At 46.7% G+C, this 22,810-nt stretch overlaps 1 protein-coding gene across 1 annotated transcript; it reads left to right on the top strand.

Moving 5' to 3' along the window:
* On the top strand, positions 1-22,189 carry PA2G4 (proliferation-associated 2G4). Its single transcript, XM_069758410.1, has 13 exons — positions 1-231; positions 6,608-6,736; positions 6,908-7,013; positions 8,302-8,371; positions 9,271-9,363; positions 9,557-9,620; positions 10,377-10,455; positions 14,981-15,059; positions 15,752-15,885; positions 16,026-16,120; positions 16,411-16,538; positions 17,316-17,369; positions 17,957-22,189. The coding sequence occupies exons 1-13, from the start codon at positions 144-146 to the stop codon at positions 18,008-18,010; spliced, it is 1,173 nt and encodes a 390-aa protein (XP_069614511.1). The 5' UTR covers positions 1-143; the 3' UTR covers positions 18,011-22,189.
* Positions 22,190-22,810: the final 621 nt, after the last annotated feature.

Below are 22,810 nucleotides of genomic sequence, written 5' to 3'. Positions count from 1 at the left end.
GCGAACTACAAGTCCCCGGGTGCTTTGCGGCTAACCCGCCTGACCCTCAACCCTCCGCCTGCGGTGCGCTCCCGCCTCCTGTGAGCTCGCTCTCTCTGTGTGCGCCGCACTCCTGTGCAGAAGAGAGACCGTTGGACGCCAAAATGTCGGGTGACGATGAGCAGCAAGAGCAGACGATCGCTGAGGACCTGGTGGTCACCAAGTACAAAATGGGGGGCGACATCGCCAACAGTGAGTGTCCGGCTGTCAGCAGGGGGGTCGTGGCTCTGCTGGGTGCCAGCACGTGAATGGCGGCCGGCTCTGGCGGGGAGAGGTGGGCTCTGATGTGCGGGCACTGGCGGCCGGTACAAGCTGAGCCACAGTGGGGGAGGGGATCGCACGTGTCCCGCCTGACATGAGCCTCCCCGGCACCCGTACGTCTCCGGGCACCCACGTGTCTGCCGGGCCCGCCGTGCTCCGTGCATATGGCGGCCCCACTTCCCCGGGTGCGGTGCGGCTGGGTCTCCTGGCTGTCCCCGGTGGCAGGGACGTGTGCAGGCCGCCGCCATGCTGCAGGATTACTCTAATCGCAGGGTTCCCCGGTGCACACGGTCCTGCCATGTGGCCCGCGCTGCCCTCCCGGTCACCAGGCGCAGTGTGGCTACAGAAGAGCCCCGGTCACACTGTCCTCCACAGCTCTGCTCATCAGGAGTACTGGTGGTGGGCATGGTTGGAGCCACACACGCCATGTGCCAACCATCACCCTGGCCCAGCAGGGCCACACAGGGACTAGGGTGACACCGAATCACCGGCACACTCCCGCTTCTGGACATGGTTGATTTTTCTCACTTCCCCCAAACGTTTGTAGTTCCCACTTCTATATAATAGTCAGGACTTGTCCTCGCCGTGTAGCCCGGCCTCGCGGAGACGGGTCCGCTGTGGACGGACACTACAGACAACCGGGGAAGAGAGAATCCGACATGTTCTACAATGAGCCCTCCTCCAGAGTACAGTGGGCACAGACCATTGTCAGCCAGTGTTGGGTGCCACTAATGGCCATGGCCGTGCGCCATCAGACTGACACGTTGGTCACTCACTGGCCATGGGTGTCCCAATGTCCCATTAACTCCCTGCGTTCCCTTGTTTTCCATGGTTGATGTAAGGGCCAGTTTACAGGGTATTCCTACCCTATCCACAGAATAGGTGATGGCTGAACGGACTGCTGGGTCACTTAGGCTTTTGCCAATTGAGAGTAGCATGATGAATAGGCAGAGACCCTGTTTCCGGTGATGCACCACTTACTGGGCTGCTTGCTGCAGTTTTGATAGTCCCTATTTGATCTGCTGCAGATCTTGACATTCTTTGAATGTTGAGCTCCAAATAAACCCAACCCATCATTGATTGGCAGCTTTCTATGTTCACTGCATAGGCAGAAAGCTGCCTATTGGTGGTGGGGGTGGAGATAAATGGAGCTCATGAATGTGAAGGCCTACATGGCAGTAGGGTTAGGGTATGTTTCCGTGGTCAGTATTCGCTGAGGATTGGACACGCTGCGTACAGCCGTTGCGTCCAGATGTTACAGCTTAGTGGATGGGATTTAAAGGGAACCTGTCACCCCGTTTTTTGAGATTGAGCTATAAATACTGTTAAATAGGGCCTGCGCTGTGTGTTCCTATAGTGTATGTAGTGTACCCCGATTCCCCACCTATGCTGAGAAATAACTTACCAAAGTCGCCGTTTTCGCCTGTCAATCAGGCTGGTCAGGTCGGGAGGGCGTGGTGACATCGCTGGTTCTTCCTCAGCTTTACGTTGGTGGCGTAGTGGTGAACAAGCAGCGCGCGATCTGCGCTGTCATCCCTTTCGTCGGTGGGGGCGGCCATCTTCCTGGGGCCGCACGTGCGCAGATCGAGTGCTCTGCTGCACGGGGCTTCCGGAAAATGGCCGCGGGATGCCGCGCGTGCGCATTAGAAATCGCGGCGGCCATTTTCCCAAAGCCGAGTTTGCATCTCGGCTTTGGGAAAATGGCCGCCGCGATCTCTAATGCGCACGCGCGGCATCCCGCGGCCATTTTCCTGAAGCCCTGTGCAGCAGAGCACTCGATCTGCGCACGCGCGGCCCCAGGAAGATGGCCGCCCCCACCGACGAAAGGGATGACAGCGCAGATTGCGCGCTGCTTGTTCGCCACTACGCCACCAACGTAAAGCTGAGGAAGAACCAGCGATGTCACCACGCCCTCCCGACCTGACCAGCCTGATTGACAGGCGTAAATGGCGACTTTGGTAAGTTATTTCTCAGCATAGGTGGGGAATCGGGGTACACTACATACACTATAGGAACACACAGCGCAGGCCCTATTTAACAGTATTTATAGCTCAATCTCAAAAAACGGGGGTGACAGGTTCCCTTTAATGAAATCCTGTCTCTACTATGCGTGCAGGGACGCCCGTGGCCTCCCTGCGTAACCGGACATGTGGCGCGTCTTTCCAGACCACAGCATGTGTATTTATCTTGCGGAGACGGAGCGTCTATAGGACACGGTGATTCCGCACGGTTCAATGAACACAGGCGGAATCACCGCGCGTACAACAGGGGGCAGCGCTTTGGGCGGAGCGGTTATCTGCTGCATATTTGGACCATGGAAACATACTCTTATTAGGTCTTTACTGATCTCCTGCCGATAAAACAAAACGGGTGATCGTATCAAAACTACAGTAAGTGACACATCGCTGGAATCAGAATCTCTGTCTCTACGTTATGCTGCGTTCACATTAGGTGGCAAAAACCTGGTGGCCGCTTCCTATTGGGGGCAAAAGGCTGACTGCGGTTCTTCTATCCTAATACTTCATGTGACCGGCGGCTCATTCCCAGGTTACAGCGGGCGATGTGCTGCTGCTGACTTCCGTCCTGCGCTATGAGCTGATCACGTGGTGAATAGTCTTGCCCGTCTGCTGGGTAACAGCTGGTATGCTTACACTGGCAGGTGACTGGGAAGGCATGTTTCTGTGCTGAATATCTGCCGGTGTGAGTGTACGGTCGCTGATCGGCATGGTATGGAGCGCACACGAGCCTGCACCCTGCCAGCACAGATGACATGTTCCCCCTCTCTGGAAATGTTGCCGTACAATGTATATCGGTATAACGTTCACGACTATTTTGTAGCTCAGACGTTCGGCCCACCTGTCACATTACTGCACACTGCCGTATTGGTTTCCGTGCTGCTCTTTATTTCCAACCTCATAAAACATGTCTGAAGTCGCCCTCCTCTGACGGAGGTGTAGAGACGAAGCCTCTAATTGGCAGTGTGATCCTCGAGGTGTGGGTGTGGTGGGTGATCTGTGGGAATCCAGAGCCTCACTTGTCTCAGCTGCCTGACCTGGAGGAAAGTGCGTGTTCATCATTGTTCTCGGCAGCACGTTGCCTGGTATAAACTCGCTGTGCTGCCGATAACATGATGCTGAATAGGACAGAACGGTTATTAGTGGTCATTCTGGTCACATCCATGGTCTGTGTAAAAACACCGAGTGCTCAGCGACTTGTACACGGTCAACTGATGCTCGTTACCATCCCGAAATCTCGGTGTAAATGAAGCGGCAGATTTAGCTGCCAATATTCAGTGACTTTCCAGAATCAAATCTGTTCCTATATTCAGTCAAAGCTTACCCCCCAGGAGTCCTCAGTAAAAGCCGCGCTCCCTCTGTGTACAGACCTTTATCATGGAGGCCCCTGATGCCCGTCCTCCGATGTTCATCACAAGCCACAACGGGCAGCGGCATGTAGGGGGTATAACACGGAGAACTGGCCGCATAGAAGCCCATACAATAGGTTGGGGCATTAACGCTGACCTCTCCATAGATGCCACAAATGTCTACACACTGTCACAATCCATGTTTATCTCAATACATCTGGGAAATGAATCAATTTTTCGATAAGTCTTAAAGGGATCCTGACCGCAGACACAGGCTGCCTATCTTGTATCAGACTCTGGCGGGATGATTTCTGACTCTGAAAAACACATTTTAAACTACTGGGAACCGAGCCACACAGGAGAATAGTGGAGAGCGTGGGTCTTCGGTGGTCGTCCCGCCCAGCCGTCAGTGACTGACAGGTCTCCCTACCTGCACACACGGAGCGACACTTGTCACTCGGGCAGGGAGAAACTATCGGGTCCACCTGTCCGACTAGTCTCCTGTGTGGCTCGGTCCTCTGCAGCTTTTACAGTATGTTTTTCTCTCTGAAAAGCTGCAATGTTTTGAGTCCAATCATACAGCAAGTGCCGATACCTGCTGCCCATGTGCGGACAGTGCGGCCATTCTGTCCTGGCAGTGTGTCGGCCGATTCACTTGTTAATAGTCTGCCGCCGCTCATGTCTGGGCAGAAGTGGACCTCTGGAAATAGCCCTTAAAAGATAAGAAATTGGGAAGAGGTTTTTCCCCCTACGGTGATGTCATGTCTGCAATATACGGTATGTCCTCTGTTTATTCCGAATTTAATGTGAGGTCACGGCTGCCGCCCTGTCATCGAAGCCCAGGGAGCAGTGGAGTGGTCGTGTTTACTTAGCAAATGCTTAAAGGGGTTGTCCATGACTGAACTAACCGCCCACTGGCTAAAAACTGCTCCAACAGCTGCCATAACTGAGATGTACAGGGCTGCAATGTACCCCATAAATTGTTTATATCCAGCAGGCATAGAATACAGTGGACTCCTGGGAGGGCATCAATAATTCAGTGTCGAACAATGCTTTTTATAAATGACAAACTATTTTGTATATATTATATTTTATTATACATATACACAGTATATACGTGTGTGTAATAAATAAAAATGTTTATTTTTTTTTAACTTTTTTAACCATACAACCCCCTTTTAAGCTTTTTATACTGGCGCAAATTCCATCTCCATCACAAAGGTCCTGCCACTGTGCCTGCACATTGCTCCACGTCGGGCGGTACGGGTGGCAGCCTCTGCAATAATGCTATCTCTACACGTGCAGAAACCTCCGCCCCAGAGGACGAGCGTCATAATTACCAGTCACACAGACAGATTCTCTGACTGTAGTACAGGTTTCACAACTGTGACCACACATGGAAGGACCTGATCTTATCAGCGTCCCGAGCAGTGCGCTGGCCATGCACCTAGCATGGGGATTCCTAGATTAGCAGCTAGCAGTCATCTTTTATTACATTTTGTCCGACATTTTAGTTTTTGGGGTCTTTTTTTTTTTTTTGTGTATTCTCACAATTACTCTCAGGCTATGTGCCCACGTTGCAGAAATGCTGCGGAAATGTCCACAGCATTTCCGCAACTCCTTGCCGCTGGTAAAATGCATGCAGAATTCACATGCGTTTTCCCGCAAAACACAAGTGTTTTTAGCTTGCAGAATGCTTGCGATTTGAAGCATCGCTTCAAAAGTGATTGACAGGTTGGTCACACTTGTCCAGCATCAATAGTAAAAGATAGAATGTTAAAAATAATTTTAAAAAATGGTTATTCTCACCTTCTGATGGCCCCCGATCTCCTCAGCGGCGCCCCCGGTATGTTCCGTTCCCAGGGATGCTTTGCGCGAAGGACCTTTGTGCCGTCACGGTCACATGACCGCGACATCATCTCAGGTGATTTGCGCAAAGCATCCCTGGGAAGGGAAGCCGCCACGTGCACCGCTGAGAGGCGGGAGGACTCCGGGGGCCATCAGAAGGTAAGTATATCAAATTTTTTTTTTTTTACAGGTATATGGTTCCCAGGGCCTGAAGGAGAGTCTCCTCTCCTCCAGACTCGGGTACCATCCGCACGTGAAGCGCTCACTTTACGCATGGTGGGCATAGCCCCATGCGTAAAGTGAGCATTTCAATGCAATCATATGGCGGTGGAATCGCTGCAGTTCTGCAGAAATAATGAACATGCTGCGGATTTTACCGCTATGTGACTCCTCAGCGGGAAAATCCGCAGCATGGGCACAGCAACTGCGGAAGCCCATAGGATTGCATGGGGATACGTTTTTTAGCGTTTCCACTGCAGCAGAAACGCATTAAAAAAACGCAACGTGGGCACACAGCCTCAAAGCGAAGCTGTCGGCAAATTTCATAGAACAAGCTGTTACCATCATTGAATAAATCTTAGACCTGTCAAGACTGGTGTACTTACCTTGATCATCAATGTCTGAAAGGCTGTAAAATCCAATAATAAGTGCATAATTTAATATTAGGCAGGGGGAGGCATCTCAGAAAGTATTCTACAGCTGGAATATCTATGGTCATATCTGTCAGGTCCACTTTGATTTTCCTAACTTTTGATAGGGAAACGCATGGATATATTTGTTGTGTACTGGTTTCAATACCTGTCATGTGAGCCAGCGCATTGAATAGAGGTGGGTAGCTGGATGTATGTAAATTTGCCAAGCTCCTTTTTATTTCTTCTCTTGCTATAAAAAGCTCTGAATGCGAGGAGTTAATTATCCCATGTATAACTGTTCCCCTGACATGGCTCCTTCTGTAGAAGAATCGCTCGGCTTGGGTTGAGTCTCCCACGTATAAACGGCAGTGCACAATTGCTCCGTAGCCCACGCTCCGAACACGGGGTAGTGGGAAATGAAAGCCTCTAATGCTGATTAATCCGTCGCCTTTGTCTGTTCCAGGGGTCCTGCGCGCTCTTGTGGAGGCCGCCACCGCAGACGCGTCTATCCTCAGCCTGTGCGAAAAGGGCGATGCTATGATCATGGAGGAAACGGGCAAGATTTTCAAAAAGGAAAAAGAAATGAAGAAAGGTCAGCAGGAGTTTGTCTACACCTGGGCGTCCATGGTGCAGATTCCAGGGGGTCGGCTCGTTTGTTCCATCCCGGAATTCTGTGCCCTCGGGTCACTCTAGGGGGCCACAGTGACTGCTCCTCTCCACAGGAGACTGGCATTTAGCCTCTTCTTTCTTGTTTTTATTGCAGGTATTGCCTTTCCAACAAGTATATCTGTTAATAACACTGTGTGTCACTTCTCCCCTCTGAAGAGCGACCAAGATTACCAACTGAAGAAAGGTGACCTAGTTAAAATGTAAGGACATGTTTTACAGAAAGCCTCTCGTCCCTTATTAAAGCCTACACTATATTAACACACTTCTTCTTGCTTACAGCTCATTGCCTAGGAGACCGACCACTGCTGTTACACAGCACAACATGTGCAGTGCTTATAACCTCTTTCTATTGAGCTTGTAAGCGCTGTTTAGAAGCTGGTCAGGATTGCTGGAACACATTTTTATTACCTACTCATAACCGGATCCAGTACAGTGTTCACAAGCTGGACTAGAGCGGTGGTCGGTCTCCTAGGCAATAAGGTGTAAGAAAAACAGAAGTTTTATTGTAGTCGCATGCGCCACCAGCTGCCGTCTTCTCCCGGCATGGACTCCTCCAGCAGTACATCACCGCATTCGTGACCTGCCAGGTTGCTGGGTGGAGCGGAGGTCACTTTTTGAATTTTCTCAATGTAAGTCTTTGGGAATTTAGTCCTATACACCTATATTGAGAATGTAACTGCTGCCCCAGTGATCTGGCAATTTACAGAGGTGGTAACGTAACGTGACTCTGAAGCAGGGTTGATCCCAGGAGAAGACATCGGTCGGTGAGAATGTTGTCACACCAATTACTCACATACATAGCACACTGTAAAGTAAAAAATCATTGGTCTGCTCATTTTAAAGAGATTTTCCTTGATACACTTTTAAATGGAATCTGTCACCAGGTTTTGCTACCCCCATCTGATAGCATCACATAATGTAAGGGCAGAGACCCTGATTCCAGGATGTAATTTAATGTACTGGTTGCTGCAGTTTTGATTAGTAACTGTTTTATCTACAGCACATCTCCAGTTCTCTGAGTGCTGTGTATATCCCCATCCCCACCATTAATTGGTTGCCTCCTCTGGCATCTTCCTGTCTATGCACAGCGTACAATCAGTGATCATCTCCTACTTATAATAGCGATTTTATGAAACCTAGTAAGCAGTCCAGCAAGTGACACATTGCTGAAATCAGGGACTCTGCCCATACATTATGCTGCTCTCGGATTAGGTGGCAAAAATCGGAAGACTTTCCCTTTAACTCTATAAGTTTGCATCTGTTTTAAACAATGAATATAATGATACTTGTGCCCCCCGGAGGCCGAGTGCTTCTTCTACAGCTGCTCAGGTCTTTGTTTAATGGTTGCAGTGCTGCAGTCATGACTAAAGCGCACATCGCCGCTGCAGCCAATCACTGAGCTCAGTGGCTCTTGTCAATCTAGACTGCACGAGCAAAAACAGCACCATGTGAACTCACTCCTACACTACTTTTTCAATTGTGTTCCAGAGACCTCGGCGTCCACGTAGACGGCTTCATTGCTAATGTTGCACACAGCTTTGTTGTCGGCGCTTCTAAGGTAAGACCAGTTATCTCCCATCTCTGCCACACCGCTGCTTATATTGTTCATGCATATCCTATTTTGTGTTTTCCTCTGTCAAATTTGTAGAGGTCCAAATTTTGATCCATTTTTGTGTAGGTGGCTTCAAGGGAATCTGTCACCCCAAAAATCGTATATGAGCTAAGGCCACCGGCATCAGGGGCATATCTACAACATTCTGTAATGCTGTAGATAAGCCCCCGATGTATCCTGAAAGATGAGAAAAAGAGGTTAGATTATACTCACCCAGGGGCGGTCCGGTCCGGGCCCTCCATCTTCATAGGATGACGTCCTCTTCTTGCCTTCACGCTGTGGCTCTGGCATACTCTGTCTGCCCTATTGAGGGCATAGCAAAGTACTGCAGTGCGCAGGCGCCGGGAAAGGTCAGAGAGACCAGCACCTGCGCACTGCAGTACTTTGCTCTGCCCTCAACAAGGCAGATATAGTACACTGGAGCCGCAGCGTGAAGAGAAGAGGAGGACGTCATCGTAAGAAGATGGGAGGCCCCGGACCACGACGCCCCTGGGTGATTATGATATAACCTCTTTTTCTTACCTTTCAGGTTACATTGGGGGCTTATCTACAGCATTACAGAATGCATTACAGAATGCTGTAGATAAGCCCCTGATGTCGGTGGCCTTAGCTCATATACGATTTTTGGGGTGACGGATTCCCTTTCAGATTTGTCAGAATTACACTCAGTATGTCCCACCTGATCCTAAAACTATTTTGTTCTGCAAATCTAAATCTTTTGTGAAAGGTTTTTGGTACAGAGTTGTGAAGCACAGTTTAATCTTTCCATATTGGCACAGCATAGCAGGTTGTTTTTTTTTCTCCCCAGCGCTTTTGGGCTGAATTCTATTTTCATGTCTCTTTAGGATTCGGCAGTCACTGGTCGTAAAGCCGATGTTATCAAGGCTGCGCATCTGTGTGGGGAGGCAGCACTCCGTCTTGTAAAGCCTGGAAACCAGGTGAGAACCAGAAAGTGCTTAGTTTGGCTTCAGTCCCAGAAGTGGCTGTGCCGATACCATGTGCCCTGTGTTAAGACGTCAGCGCAGGCACAACGTCCGCCGGGCTACTGTACCCTGATGAGCAGCTGGGATCACTGTGTGTCGTGTCACTATATGCTGCAGAGTCTAATGACACCGTGTCATTTGTTTGTAGAACGCGCAGGTGACTGAAGCGTGGAACAAGATCTGTCCGTCTTTTAACTGTGTACCCATTGAAGGTAGGAAATAATATCTAATGTTTTCAGAGTTCTTCCATTTGTCTATAACTACAAAAATACTGGTAAAGAGGATGTGTCAATAGATTTGACAATATAAAATACAGACCTTCCCTAATAGCTTTTGGACCTGATAAGAATGGTGTAATTACTTTGATAATCTAGCTAATAATGGCTGAATAATTTTTCCTTGCTAAAATTAGTGAGCATTTTGAGTCAAGCTCTAGCTGAGACTCATAAAATGCTATTTTTTTATTTTTAGTGTAAGCAATCTTTTTTTAATGTATGCAGTTTGTATTCCGAATTCTGGTGACCGATCCGCTTTCCAGGGGCTGTGACATTTCCAGCATATCGACAGCATCTCTGGAGAACGGGCCACCATCGCGTGTTTGCTCTTCATTCATTCTGATCGGAGGTGACAGCTGGTGCTTTTATAATTCTATAGCGGAGGGAGGAGCGAGAGGCCGACAGACATTGTGCTGCACGGGCTCCTGAGGTCACAGTTACCTTTCTCCATAGAACGTTATGAGCACCAACTGTCCTCTCAGTAATGGGAAATCTGGATTCCCTGAAGACAGGCATTACTCGTGAATTGGGAATGATCAGTACAGGAGGGGAAAGAAGCCAATTTCTCTGAGCTATATATTACAAAGTTTCTTATATTCACTGGCACTATTGATTTTATGTAAAAAAAAAATAAAAGTACTGTTACACTTTAACTGCACTTTCTCTAAAAGCCTTTTTTTTCCTCCCACTTAGGGATGCTGTCTCATCAGTTAAAGCAGCATGTTATCGATGGAGAGAAGACCATTATTCAGAACCCAAATGACCAGCAGAAGTATGTTCCTGCATGCAGCTAGATTTGTGTTTTTTGTATTTTTGAAATACAGAAATGTCAGGAGAAGTGACGGATTCTGTTACACTCCCCCAGGGTTACTGAAGGCAATGTCACAATTGTTTGTCTGAACAAACCTCCAAAGAGGAATACAATGAGGCAGGGACAATATCCTGTTCATGGATATGAGGCGTCCTTCACCATTCCCATACTCTGTATATCCTGTACAGCTTGTTGGTGCATTGTCTATGGATGAACTTTGATATTTAGTAATTTTACCTGCACATTTGTCTGAACGGATGAGAATTCCCATTAAATTCTATGTACACAATGCCATGCTATAGCCATCACCTAAGGAGATTTAGCAGGAGCGCACACAGCATGATCAGGCTTTGAGCCCACCTGCCATGACAAGGTCGCCCTCTCATTACACTGGACAGTTTACGGTACCTGTACCACAAGATTTGTTCCCCTGGCTTCTAAATCTCCAGAATTTACAGCTTCATATTGCACTAACTAAAACCCGGCCCTGACTTGATAAAAGTGCTCCTCATTATTATTAATAATAATAATCTTTATATAGCGCCAACATATTCCGCAGCGCTTTACAGTTTAACAGTTTCAAACACAACAGTCATAGGTAACAATGTTAACAATACAGTAATAAAGCAAAATAAGACGACCCTGCTCGTGAGAGCTTACAATCTACAATGAGGTGGGGGAGATACAAAGTACAGGTGTGTATGTGTGTATTTACAATGATGGTCCAGCCATCTTCAGGGGTTGGTTGGGGGGGGGGGGAAGATGGAGATAGTGAATGGGCTACACACACACAAACATAAAATGACTGATTAGGGAACGTGATAGGCCGCTCTGAACAAATGAGTTTTGAGCGAGCGCCTAAAACTATGCAAGTTGTGGATGGTCCTAATATCTTGGGGTAGAGCATTCCAGAGGATTGGCGCAGCACGGGAGAAGTCTTGGAGTCGGGAGTGGGAGGTACGGATTAGTGCAGAGGTTAGTCGAAAGTCGTTTGCAGAGTGCAGCGGTCGGCTAGGCCGATAGACAGAAATGAGGGAGGAGATGTAAGGGGGTGCCGCACTGTGGAGAGCTTTGTGGGTGAGAAAAAGTACTTTGAATTGTATCCTGTAATGAATGGGCAGCCAGTGTAACGACTGGCGAAGAGCGGACACGTCCGAGTAACGATTAGCCAGATGGACAACCCTGGCTGCTGCATTAAGGATGGACTGGGGAGGGGAAAGTCGCGTGAGGGGGAGGCCAATTAATAGAGAGTTGCAGTAGTCCAGGCGGGAGTGGATTAGGGCGACAGTGAGAGTTTTTGTTGTCTCCATGGTGAGAAAAGGGCGGATTCTAGAGATGTTCTTTAGGTGTAAGCGGCACGAGCGGGCAAGAGATTGTATGTGGGAGGTGAAGGAGAGATCGGAGTCAAACATAACACCCAGACAGCGTGCCTGCTGCCTAGGCGTTATTATGGTGCCACCCACGGAGAGGGAAATGTCAGATTTAGGGAGGCTAGTAGAAGGCGGGAGCAGAAGAAGTTCAGTTTTGGAGAGGTTGAGTTTCAGATAGAGAGCGGACATGATGTTAGAGACTGCAGACATTCAAAAAAGATTACCGCACACTCAAGACTGGTAAGATGTAAAAGGTGTATGCCAATTTTATCGAAGAAAACAAAACAAAAAAGAAGTGGTTGCCACATTCATATTCATTTGAAACAGACAAAAAACCCGACGTTTCGACCCTCCCGGGTCTTACTCATGGGGTTACTCAAGTCCTTTGACATAGATGCATAATAGTGGCAGTGGTAGGGGGTGCACGACCGATCCCTTGTTAAGGCACAACCTTATAATAAAGCCAGTCCGGGCAGAAGTGTCCCGGGAGCACAGAATCTGGGTGGTGAGGGCCGTTAGACACCTAGTGGGTCTGAAAAGGGTCCCTGGGAGGATTAGCGGCGCATCCCGCGCCTTGCTGCGATGTCCTGGGGGGAGACCCGGAAAGTGAAAGACTGCAGACAGTCAGTGGCGTTCTGTAGTACAGCGGGGGTAAGGTCAGGGGCTGACGTGTATAGTTGTGTGTCATCAGCATAAAGATGGTACTGAAAGCCAAATCTGCTGATGGTCTGTCCAATTGGGGCTGTGTAGAGGGAGAAGAGAAGGGGGCCAAGGACTGAGCCCTGAGGTACCCCGACAGAGGAAGAGGAGATGAAGTGGAGCCGGAGAACAGAACACTGAAGGAGCGGTCAGAAAGATAGGAAGAGAACCAGGAGAGAGCAGTGTCCTTAATGCCTAGTGACTGGAGCCTAGAGAGTAGGAGAGATGGTCAACAGTGTCGAAAGCTGCAGAAAGATCGAGGAGAATGAGCAGAGAGTGGTCACCGTTACATTTTGCTGTCAGAAGGTCATTGGTCACCTTGATGAGTGCAGTTTCTGCTGAATGTAGGGGGCGGAACCCGGACTGTGAAGGGTCTAGGAGGGAATGAGTGGAGAGGTAACGGGTAAGGCGGGAGTAGACTAGGCGCTCCAGGAGTTTTGAGATGAAGGGGAGATTGGAGACCGGTCTGTAGTTGTTTGCGCATGATGGGTCAAGGGTGGTTTTTTTTAGTAATGGTGTAATGATAGAGTGTTTGAAGGAGGAGGGGAAAATGCCAGAGGAGAGGGAGAGATTAAAAATTGTAGTTAGGTGAGATGTGACGACTGGAGAGAGAGACTGGAGGAGGTGTGAGGGAATGGGGTCGGTGGTGCATGTAGTCGGACGAGAAGAGGAGAGGAGCTTGGAGACTTCTTCTTCTGTGATGGGATCAAATGCGGAGAGTGAGCCAGGGGAGATGCAGGGAGGAATGGGAGTCATTGCACTTGGTGTTTGGGAGCGGATTTCCTGACGGATATTGTCTATTTTCTCTATAAAGTGGGAGGCCAGGTCATCAGCACAAATGTCTGTGATAGGGTCTTGTGCTTTTGGCCTGAGGAGGAAGTGAAAGGTGTTAAAAAGTTTCTTGGGGTTGTTGGATAGTGAGGAGATCAGAGTGGTGAAGTAGGTCTGTTTGGCGAGGTTAAGGGCAGAGTTATAGGTCCTTAACATAAATTTGAAGTGGATGAAGTCTTCTGGGGTGCGAGTTTTCCTCCATAAGCGTTCAGCACACCTGGAGCATCGCTGGAGAAATCGGGTTTGCGATGTGAGCCAGGGCTGTTTCACTCTGTTTGGAGGTTCTGAGGGTGAGGGGAGCTACTTGGTCTAGGGTGCTTCTAAGAGTGTCATTGTAGTGATGTACAGCCAGATCAGGACATGAAAAAGAAGAGATTGGGGACAATGATGAGTGTAAGGAGTCTGAAAGTGTATGAGGGTTAATGGCATATAGATCTCTGAATGTGTGGTAGGTAGGAGGGTGCTGGGGTGGGCGAGGAGTTGAGTGTGAAGGAGAGAATGTTGTGGTCAGAGAGGGGAAGCGGTGAGTTATCTAGGTAAGAGATTGAACAGAGCCGGGCAAAGACCAGGTCCAGGGTGTTACCGTCTTTGTGTGTTTCAGGGGTTGAGAGCTGTGAGAGGCCTAGGGAAGTGGTTAGTGATAGAAGCTGGGATGCAGATGTGGAAGTGGGTCTGTTAATGGGAATGTTAAAGTCTCCCAGGATAAGGGTTGGTAGTTCTGAGGACATGAAGTGCGGCAGCCAGGCTGAGAAGTGGTCCACGAAGTGGGTGGGTGAGCCTGGGGGGCCGGTATATGACCGCTACTCTGAGGGAGAGGGGACGGAAGAGCCTGATGGTGTGGACCTCAAAAGAAGGGAATGAAAGTGAAGGAACTGGGGGTATAACCTGGAACGTGCATTGGGGGGACAAGAGTACGCCGACTCCACCACCAGGTCTGTTTGTGGGTCTTGGGGAATGGGAGAATTGTAAGCCACCATGGGAAATGGCAGCAGGGGAGACAGTGTCAGAGTCTTGGATCCAGGTTTCAGTGAGGGCCAACAGATTCAGAGAGTTATTCAGAAAGTAGTTGTGCAGGAAAGGAAGCTTGTTACATTCAGACCGTGGATTCCAAAGGGCACAATTGAAAGAGAGAGATAAGGGAGTGCGAGTAATATTAATAAGGTTAGTATGGTTTTGATATGAGGTAGGGTAGCAGTTGAGGTTGGGGGATGGGGGACCGGGGTTGGGGGATATGTCCCCTGAAATCAGTAGGAGTACCAAGATAAAAAGCAGGTAGTTTTTTGAAATGTTTGAAGTTTTTTTTGTGCAGTGTGTTTGGGTAAGATGGGCTGAGGTTTTTCAGGAAGGTGAGAAGTGCATGGGAGCTGTACATAGGAGATGGAAGCAGTGAGGAGCTGATGTGTATGAGTCGTGGTGGAGGGGGGATTGGGCGGTGAGTGTATTGCAAGGGAGCATAGGAAGATAGGAATAAAGCACATGGATAAAAGGGAGAACAAAGTGTGGGTTACCTGACTCCTGCCCTGACTAACTGCCATGAAATAACTGCTGTATCACGACGCTTATCTTCCGTGACACTTTATTTGCAGGAAGGACCATGAAAAAGCAGAGTTTGAGGTCCATGAGGTTTACGCAGTTGATGTTCTTATCAGCACCGGAGAAGGAAAGGTGAGCACCAGTGGCGTTAACTACAGTCCTATGGGCCCCTGTGCAGAATTTGGACCAGGGACCCCACCAGAATATTGGTCAGATCAATAAGCCACTATAATAATGTCATCCATTCTTTTCCATATCTGGTAATAATGGCCCTCATCCTGGCCCCTTCCTGTAATAGTGAGCCCTGTTTTGGGCCCAATCCTGCAGTAATGTTTCCAATCTGGTAATAATGGCCCCAGTCGTGGCCCCCTTTCTGGTCCCTTCCTGTAATAACATGCCCCTTCTTGTAGTAATGTCCTCCGTTGTGGGCTCCATCCTTTAATAATGGCTCCGATCCTGAGCCCTTTTTTATTTAATGACGTTCCCCACTTTTTAATAATGTTACCCAACCTGGGGGGGAGCGATTGATGCATGGAAGTGAAGGCGTGCTGACGTCACCTGCCGCCCTCTGATGGGCCATCAGCCAGTATAGCTCTTTTGGTGCGGGGAGCTGGTGGATTTGTGCCCTACAATTCATTTTAGCTGAATGTACATCTGAGGACATGCATTTAGGCCAAGACAGCCGCCACCCTCTGCCACCATGATTGTTACACCCCTGTGGAGTAGTGTAGCCCACTGCAGTGAGTTGCCGCTTTTCTACATTGTCCAAGTTATCAAAGTTGTTTTCGTTTTGTTTGTTTGTTTTTGGGTGATGTTGAAAATAGGCGAAGGATGCTGGTCAGAGGACAACAATTTACAAAAGGGACCCATCAAAGCAGTATGGTCTGAAAATGAAAACCTCCCGTGCCTTTTTCAGCGAAGTCGAGAGACGTTTTGGTGCCATGCCATTCACTCTCAGGTATGAAGAAGTGTTGGCGCTAGGTTTCTGTGTCTACTGTTTACGTGTAGCTACGAAATGCATGAGAATAAAGTTGTGGCACTCGACAATCTTGCAGTGAATTTCCATAAATGTAATTGTAATCTTTCCATTTTGTGTAGGGCCTTTGAAGATGAGAAAAAGGCTAGAATGGGTGTAGTGGAGTGCGCCAAACATGAGCTTCTCCAGCCTTTCAATGTACTGTATGAGAAGGAAGGTGAGCATCAAATGGTAAAGGGGTATGTGGCAAAACCTAGTGATGATTATTATCTAAGCCAACCATTCTCTATCGGCTCATTCAGGGACAGAAGGGGGCTGGCCTAGCTAATGCACGGAGCCATACAGACAGCCCCTTCTTGTATATTTGATTTCTGTGTTAAAATGTAATTGCCTGGAGATGTGTGAACTCTCTGCTCTTATATAAGCAAACGTTTTATAGTGAAACCTTCATTTCACATGTCCTGGATAAGCACTTAACTCAATGCAGCCATTTCTGTCTGTTTATAGGAGAGCACGTTGCACAATTCAAGTTCACAGTTCTCCTGATGCCTAATGGCCCCATGAGGATAACTAGTGGCCCCTTTGATCCAGATGTGTATAAATCTGAATTGGAGGTGCAAGATACAGAACTGAAGGTGAGTTTTTGTTTTTTTTTTTTTTTTTTTTAATTCTTTTTAAAGCCACCATGTGTTTTGTGTGGCAGCAGCGCTCTTGTGGTTCAGCACACTGTCCACTTAGAATAAAGTCACTAACATTTATGCCAGTCATCCTGTAGATGTGCTGGAATAACCTTTTAAGATTAGCTGCAAAGAAACCTGCAACAACTGCAAATGTTTCTGACTTTGTCAGCAATATTCTGGTGGTTTCTTTATCTCTAGGACCTCTTGGTCTGACTGCTGGCCCTCTTTTGTTTGCTCAAGGGTTGTCTAAAGGTGAAGCTGCTCCTTGGCACATTGTACTACCTAAGGCTAGGTTCACATTGCGTTAATGGGACTGCACTAACAGACAGCGTTGCACGGCGAAATTAATGCCGTGCAACGTGTCCGTTAGCGCGCCCATTCACAGCAATGGGGACGCGCATCACTAGCGCGTGCCATTTTCGGCACGCGCTAGCGATGTGCCGGTGTTTTGTGGCGCGCCGCGGCCGCTGCTTGCAGTGTCCGCGGCGCGCCCGAGGTCCGTTCCCCGCTCTCGCAGATCGGAGATCTGTGAGAGTGGGGACGTTTAACGTGACCCCTTTACAAAACATTGCGTTAGCGCTAGGCGCTAAACGGATTGCACTAACGCAATCTGAACCTAGCCTAAGACAGGGCTTCGAGGTGGACATAGTTTGGAGTTTCTTTCCCTTTACACAAGACTATATTTTATTGTCGTTACTTTGTGTTGATCTATTTTTTCCTATCTTAATTTAGGCATTACTGCAAAGTTCAGCCAGTCGGAAGACCCAGAAAAAAAAGAAAAAGAAGGTAACTGCTCTAGTCGGCTAAACCACCTGCTCCTGTAAATGACCGCTAACGAGAGAACTGTTAAAGGCCATATGAGAATTATTGGCATCTGAAAAATGGGCTAAACTGCTAATGTGTGTGTGTTAACTAGTTGTTGAAGGATTGTTTCAGTCCTAAATATTTAACACATCATCTACTCAAGGCCACGTCCCCCAACAGTTTCTTAAGGGGGTTCGAATCCACCCTTATGCCATCCGCAACTCTGCACATCCAGCTGGGACCGGCACCAGGAACAGCTGATTGGCTGAGGTGCTGGGTGTCTCCTCACCACCGATCAAATATTTATACCCTATCCTAAGGATAGACCATCAATATAAAGGTCTTTGGAATCCCCTTTAATAATCGGGGCTGTGGAGTCTGTGTCGTGGAAATTGAGGAGACGGAGGTTTGGCTTGCCGACTCCACAGCCCTGTTAATAACATTTCTTGCAGCTAGTTTTTCATAAACTCTTGGAAACCCTTTTTTAAGGTTCTTCTTTTTACATTGCGAAGAGAACTACTGTCATTGTTATTATGCCCTTATGCTAAATCGTGCATTATCCATTTTAGGCTTCGAAGACTGCTGAACAGGCCACTGCTGAGGATAATGAAGGCACAGAGTGAGGAACACCTCATGGAGGTGTTTGACTTCAACCTGCCAGTTTATTTTTTAGTGTCTGCGTTATTTTTGCCTCTTTCCCCTCTCCCAAGAAATATTGTAAAATAAAAGCCTCTGATGGGTGATTTTGCAGAGAGCTAATGGATCCAGGCCTTCCCTGCCCTCTTTGGATGCAAAACATGGACATTGAGGGAACCGTCCTTTTTTGAATTTACACCAGACTACTTAACCAAAAATCTATAAAAACGAACAATACATTCAGGCATAAAACCAGTCTTAAGCCCTTCTTTCTAAATAAATGTCAATATTTTATAAAATTTGAACAATTCCTCCTTAAAGATTTCTACCACTACTTCTCCAAACCTCCCTCTGCTGCCAAGGTGGCTCTGATCACAGATCCCACCATATCTCATCCTCTTGTGGGAAACTCATGGCAGTTCTGGACAGGCACTGCCGAAGCCATGACTGTTCAGATCCAAACGCAGATCACCAAGTAGGTTATCATGAAGCAAGATGTGCTCCGAATGGGTTTTGAGGACTTGTGTTTTGTATTAATATTTCAGAGCAATGGTTTTCAATTTTGATATGTCCCATTATTTTCTCCTAAACCTTTAATTGGAAGTGGTGCCGAAGCGTAAAGGTTTATTCCGGCCCTGCTCACTTCCACATCAGGAGGTGAGAGCCACCGATGATGGCAGGACATTTGCAGGGCCAGCAGGTATGGTGCATGTGCCCTTTTCTAATGCATAGGCCTGGTGCTTGATACCTCCTGACCATACACATGTCCTGGCAGGTATCTGTCAAGGTGAGCAATAACAAAATGAGCATGCTGTCATGTGTAAAAACTGTTCCAACCACGTTGTTGTAAGGAATCCCTTGTCTGCACAGTGCTACCATGTCTCCTCAGATTGCCCGTTTTCTCCTACGTCAATTTCCGTCTTTTCCTGCTTGCTCTAAAATGAATTTAATGTTCGGTTTTAAACTTTGAACCCCATCCTATTCTGTAGATAAATGCACACTCATTTTAGTTTTTATCAAACTACATACACATGAAAGTACTTAAAGTGAGTCCATCACCCCAAACTGACCGTATGAACTAGGCATATATCCTTGTAGTGCTTCTAGCCCCTGTAAAAATCACACCTTTCAGTGGTCTACTCTCTGCCTCTATTCTGCAATAATTGATCTTTAGTCAGACATGCTAATTACGGGGCTAGGTGTACATTTCGTGTGGCCAGGAAGTTCTGCATAATCCTGCCCACTTGACTTGCATGTCCTTAGCTAACTGACTGGTGAGTGACTGCATTCCCTTGCCTGTGCTTTTACTGCTGTCATTGTGTTCTCCAGGCGAGCCAGCACTGCCAGTCACCGGTGAGGGAGTCAGGGACATGCAAAACCAGTGGGTGGAGCTGTGGACTGAGCCTTTTGGCCACCCTAAGGGTGCACCGAGCCTCCTAATTAGTTTCTCATTACATTTTAGTTTCTGTAGAATGGAGGCAGCAATTAGACTATACGGAAGGCAATAGCCCCAACATTGAGTGTTAGTTTATGCTGTCTGTTGGGGCTGACACTCCCCTTTAAGTATGGTCCTCATGAATTACACGTCCACTCCCAAAGAAATTGATCTGAATTTCCAGCTTGTGGTTTGTTTTTTTTTTGTGTTTTTTTTATATATCAATAGAAGAGAATCAAAAGGTGAACCCCACATCCATGTGAGCTTCTTGTATTCTTTAGCTATTGCATTAAATTATACAGGACAGATGTTGTACTTAGACTGTGGATCAGGACCTTCGCTCTCGGAGAGGACTTTTGTGGCCTGACCATTTCTTCTACCCACCTAATTTTTCTTTTTCTTTTCTCCCTCTGAGATGCCCTGCATCCCATGCACATCATGAATAAACTTTTTCGTCTAGATTACGTAATGTTTGAGTAAACCAGCATTGGGAGAACCTTTGCAATTCCAGAAGTCTAATAAATTTGCAAAGATTCGCAATGTAACTCTTCTAAGCTTTGCCATCAAGCTACTTGGAAACCTTTTTACATGCTCCATAAATCTGTAGATGTAAGTTTTCCCATAAGGAAAATTAAAAATCGAGTGTTGAGGTTTTTGCATCGGTTACATGCCATAATGATCACACTAAACTTTAATGGGTTTGAAAATCCATTTTCATACACTTAGCGAATTTTGAGTTAATAGAAAAGAGGTCCTCTGCTCAGGGTTCTTATCTCTGGACCAGAGTGGGAAGTGTTGCTCCAGAGTGTCTGTCCTGCCCTACACAGACAACACATTTATTTGAATGAACACTGTGTAATGCATTCTTTTTTGCCGACAGTTGAATTATTACTAAAAGTTTTCCACGTAGATCAATCGCTGGGGAAAATCAGACTTTTCCTTTTCCCCCCTTTTTTTTTTTTTTTTTTTTTTTTTTTAAATTTGTAGGCATTTTCAAAAGTGGAGAACTCCATTTAATATTGTAATAGTAACCCCCAAATTCTTACTATATGGGCCCGATTCATTACTTGCAAAGTATTGTTTTGTTTTGTTTTTTTGCATTAGGTGACATTTTTGCCTCAAGTTTTATTCAAAATTATGCAAGGGGTTTATGAATTGTTTTTTTTTTTTTTTTTTTTTTTTTTTTTTTAAATGGTGTCTTTGTATTTACAAAAGTACAATAAAATCACTTCTGGGGGCACTGGAGTTTATTTGCAGAAAAATTTAGGTCATTCTTAAAGCGCAGTTGATGAATCAAATGAAAATATCTGGAAACCCCTAATACCACCACAATGACTAACATATAAAATAAAAATTACAAGTAAGAACAAGACGCAAATTAAAAACGCCAAAAATTAGACAAAGATACAAATGCAATCGTGAATCAGGCCTCATGTGAATGAGTAAAGTTGTACTTTCCAGACTTGTCTCCGTGGCCAGTTGGCTAGTTCTCTGATGGCATGTTCACATGTAGCGGAATTGCTATGGATTTTGGTTGAAAATCGGCAGCGATTACAATAGCTTATCCACACAATGCGTACAAATGTCCACACACAGATTGACGTGGAGGGGACTTTAAAGAATTGATTTAAGCGAATTTCAAACTCTGCAATGTACAGTGTGAAATCTGTCCCAAAATAGCATATAAATCATGTCTGTTATAGCGAGATCCACAATGAATTGTTTGTCCCCATCCCATGTAGGAAACCTTAAAGGGGTTGTACCAAGTTTGGAAGTTATCCCCTATCCATGGAATAAGGAGATGACTTTCCGACTGCTGGAGGTCCAATCTCTGCGACTCCTCGAGAACTGGGGCTCTGAAGAGCTCTGTGTGATTGGAGTGGTGGTCGATGATGGGCAGTGCCAATCAGCCAAGCGCTGCGCTCCTATCTATGGCAATCCCATTAAGAATGAAGGGTGCAGCAGTGCGCGTAATCCACCTCTGCTGCATTCACACGGGGCTTTTTAAGAAGCCTCTGGATCGGTGAGGGTCACCAAGGTATTCTTATCCTATGGACAATTTCTTTAAACTGCTCCAGAATACCACTGTGATTTGTTCCTGTGAACATGGATGTTATCAGTGGGGTTTTGTTTTCGCTACAGTCTATATTGGGGCAGTGCGACAAAATAGTGGTGTTGGCCTTGCTCTTTCTCTGTTAGACATCCATCCGATTTCCACATTATGAAGAAAAACTTATATTTTTATATCATGTAATAAATGTTCTTTTATCGCGTTTCTTTTCCTGCCTGGGTAACCATGTTCTCGAGACTGAAGGTTTTTGGCTTTGTTTTTTCCGTTCCCACGCCTTCTCCCTTTTCCTATCTGATGAATTGTGTGGTAAAAATCCACTGGCTATAGAGAGCCCAACATATTGAGGATTTGCACAGCTGCATGTTGGTGTTATACACCTGGCCTATACATCTGGACAGATGGCATAAGACTTTGGGACATGAGGTGAACGAATCGCATGATTGTGATTATTCTGATGAGTTTGAATTGGTTTTCCTGTGGGGTCAATTCTGGTTTCGGATGGGTTAAATCACTGTGACTGCAAGAAAAAAAAGAATTTTTTTACTCACTTTTACTACTAAATATGTATTTCTTGGAAAACAAATGCCTGTAAGTAACGTTACAAGTTTCCCTTGCAATCTGTATATTTTCCCAAATAAAATTGGTATTGACTGACTGGTACATGGTTATCAAAGCATTTGTATTGTCACTTTTCTTTTCATAGCCATTTTTAGATGTTCATTCACAGCCTTGGGTCATGTGCACATATTCAGTATTTGGTCAGTTTTTACCTCAGTATTTCTAAGCCAAAACAAGTAGTAGTGATGTTTCTACTATACTTTTCCTCTGACTTTCTCACTCCTGGTTTTGGCTTACAAATACTGAGGTAAAATACTGACTAAATACTGAAGGTGTGAACATGGCTTTATAGGGGTTATCCCATAAACCACATGCACTCGAGTATAAGCCGACCCGAGTATAAGCTGACCACAAAAAACTGGGAAAACTTATTGACTCGAGTATAAGCCTTGGGTGGAAATGCAGCATTTACCGGTGAATTTCAAAAATAAAAATAGATCATTATTTCCCCATAGCTGTGCCATATAGTGCTCTGCACCGTTCATATTTCCCCATAGCTGTGCCCCATACAGTGCTCTGCACCGTTCATTTTGTCCCATAGCTGTGCCCCATATTGTGCTCTGCACCGTTCATTTTGTCCCATAGCTCTGCCCCATACTGTGCTCTGCACCGTTCATTTTGTCCCATAGCTGTGCCCCATATAGTGCTCTGCACCGTTCATTT

The sequence above is a fragment of the Ranitomeya imitator genome, chromosome 3 (genome assembly GCF_032444005.1).
Source record: "Ranitomeya imitator isolate aRanImi1 chromosome 3, aRanImi1.pri, whole genome shotgun sequence".
Taxonomy (NCBI): domain Eukaryota; kingdom Metazoa; phylum Chordata; class Amphibia; order Anura; family Dendrobatidae; genus Ranitomeya; species Ranitomeya imitator.
Note: the sequence above shows the minus strand (reverse complement) of the source record. Positions and strands in the feature narration are given on the sequence as shown.

What these genes read in the sequence shown, in the direction of transcription:
- PA2G4 (XM_069758410.1), top strand. Translation starts at nt 144, where the DNA reads ATGTCGGGTGACGATGAGCAGCAAGAGCAGACGATCGCTGAGGACCTG. An exon ending in AAAGGTGACCTAGTTAAAAT is followed by an intron (nt 7,014 to 8,301) that starts GTAAGGACATGT and finishes ATTGTGTTCCAG; the next exon opens with AGACCTCGGCGTCCACGTAG. An exon ending in AGAAAAAAAAGAAAAAGAAG is followed by an intron (nt 17,370 to 17,956) that starts GTAACTGCTCTA and finishes TATCCATTTTAG; the next exon opens with GCTTCGAAGACTGCTGAACA.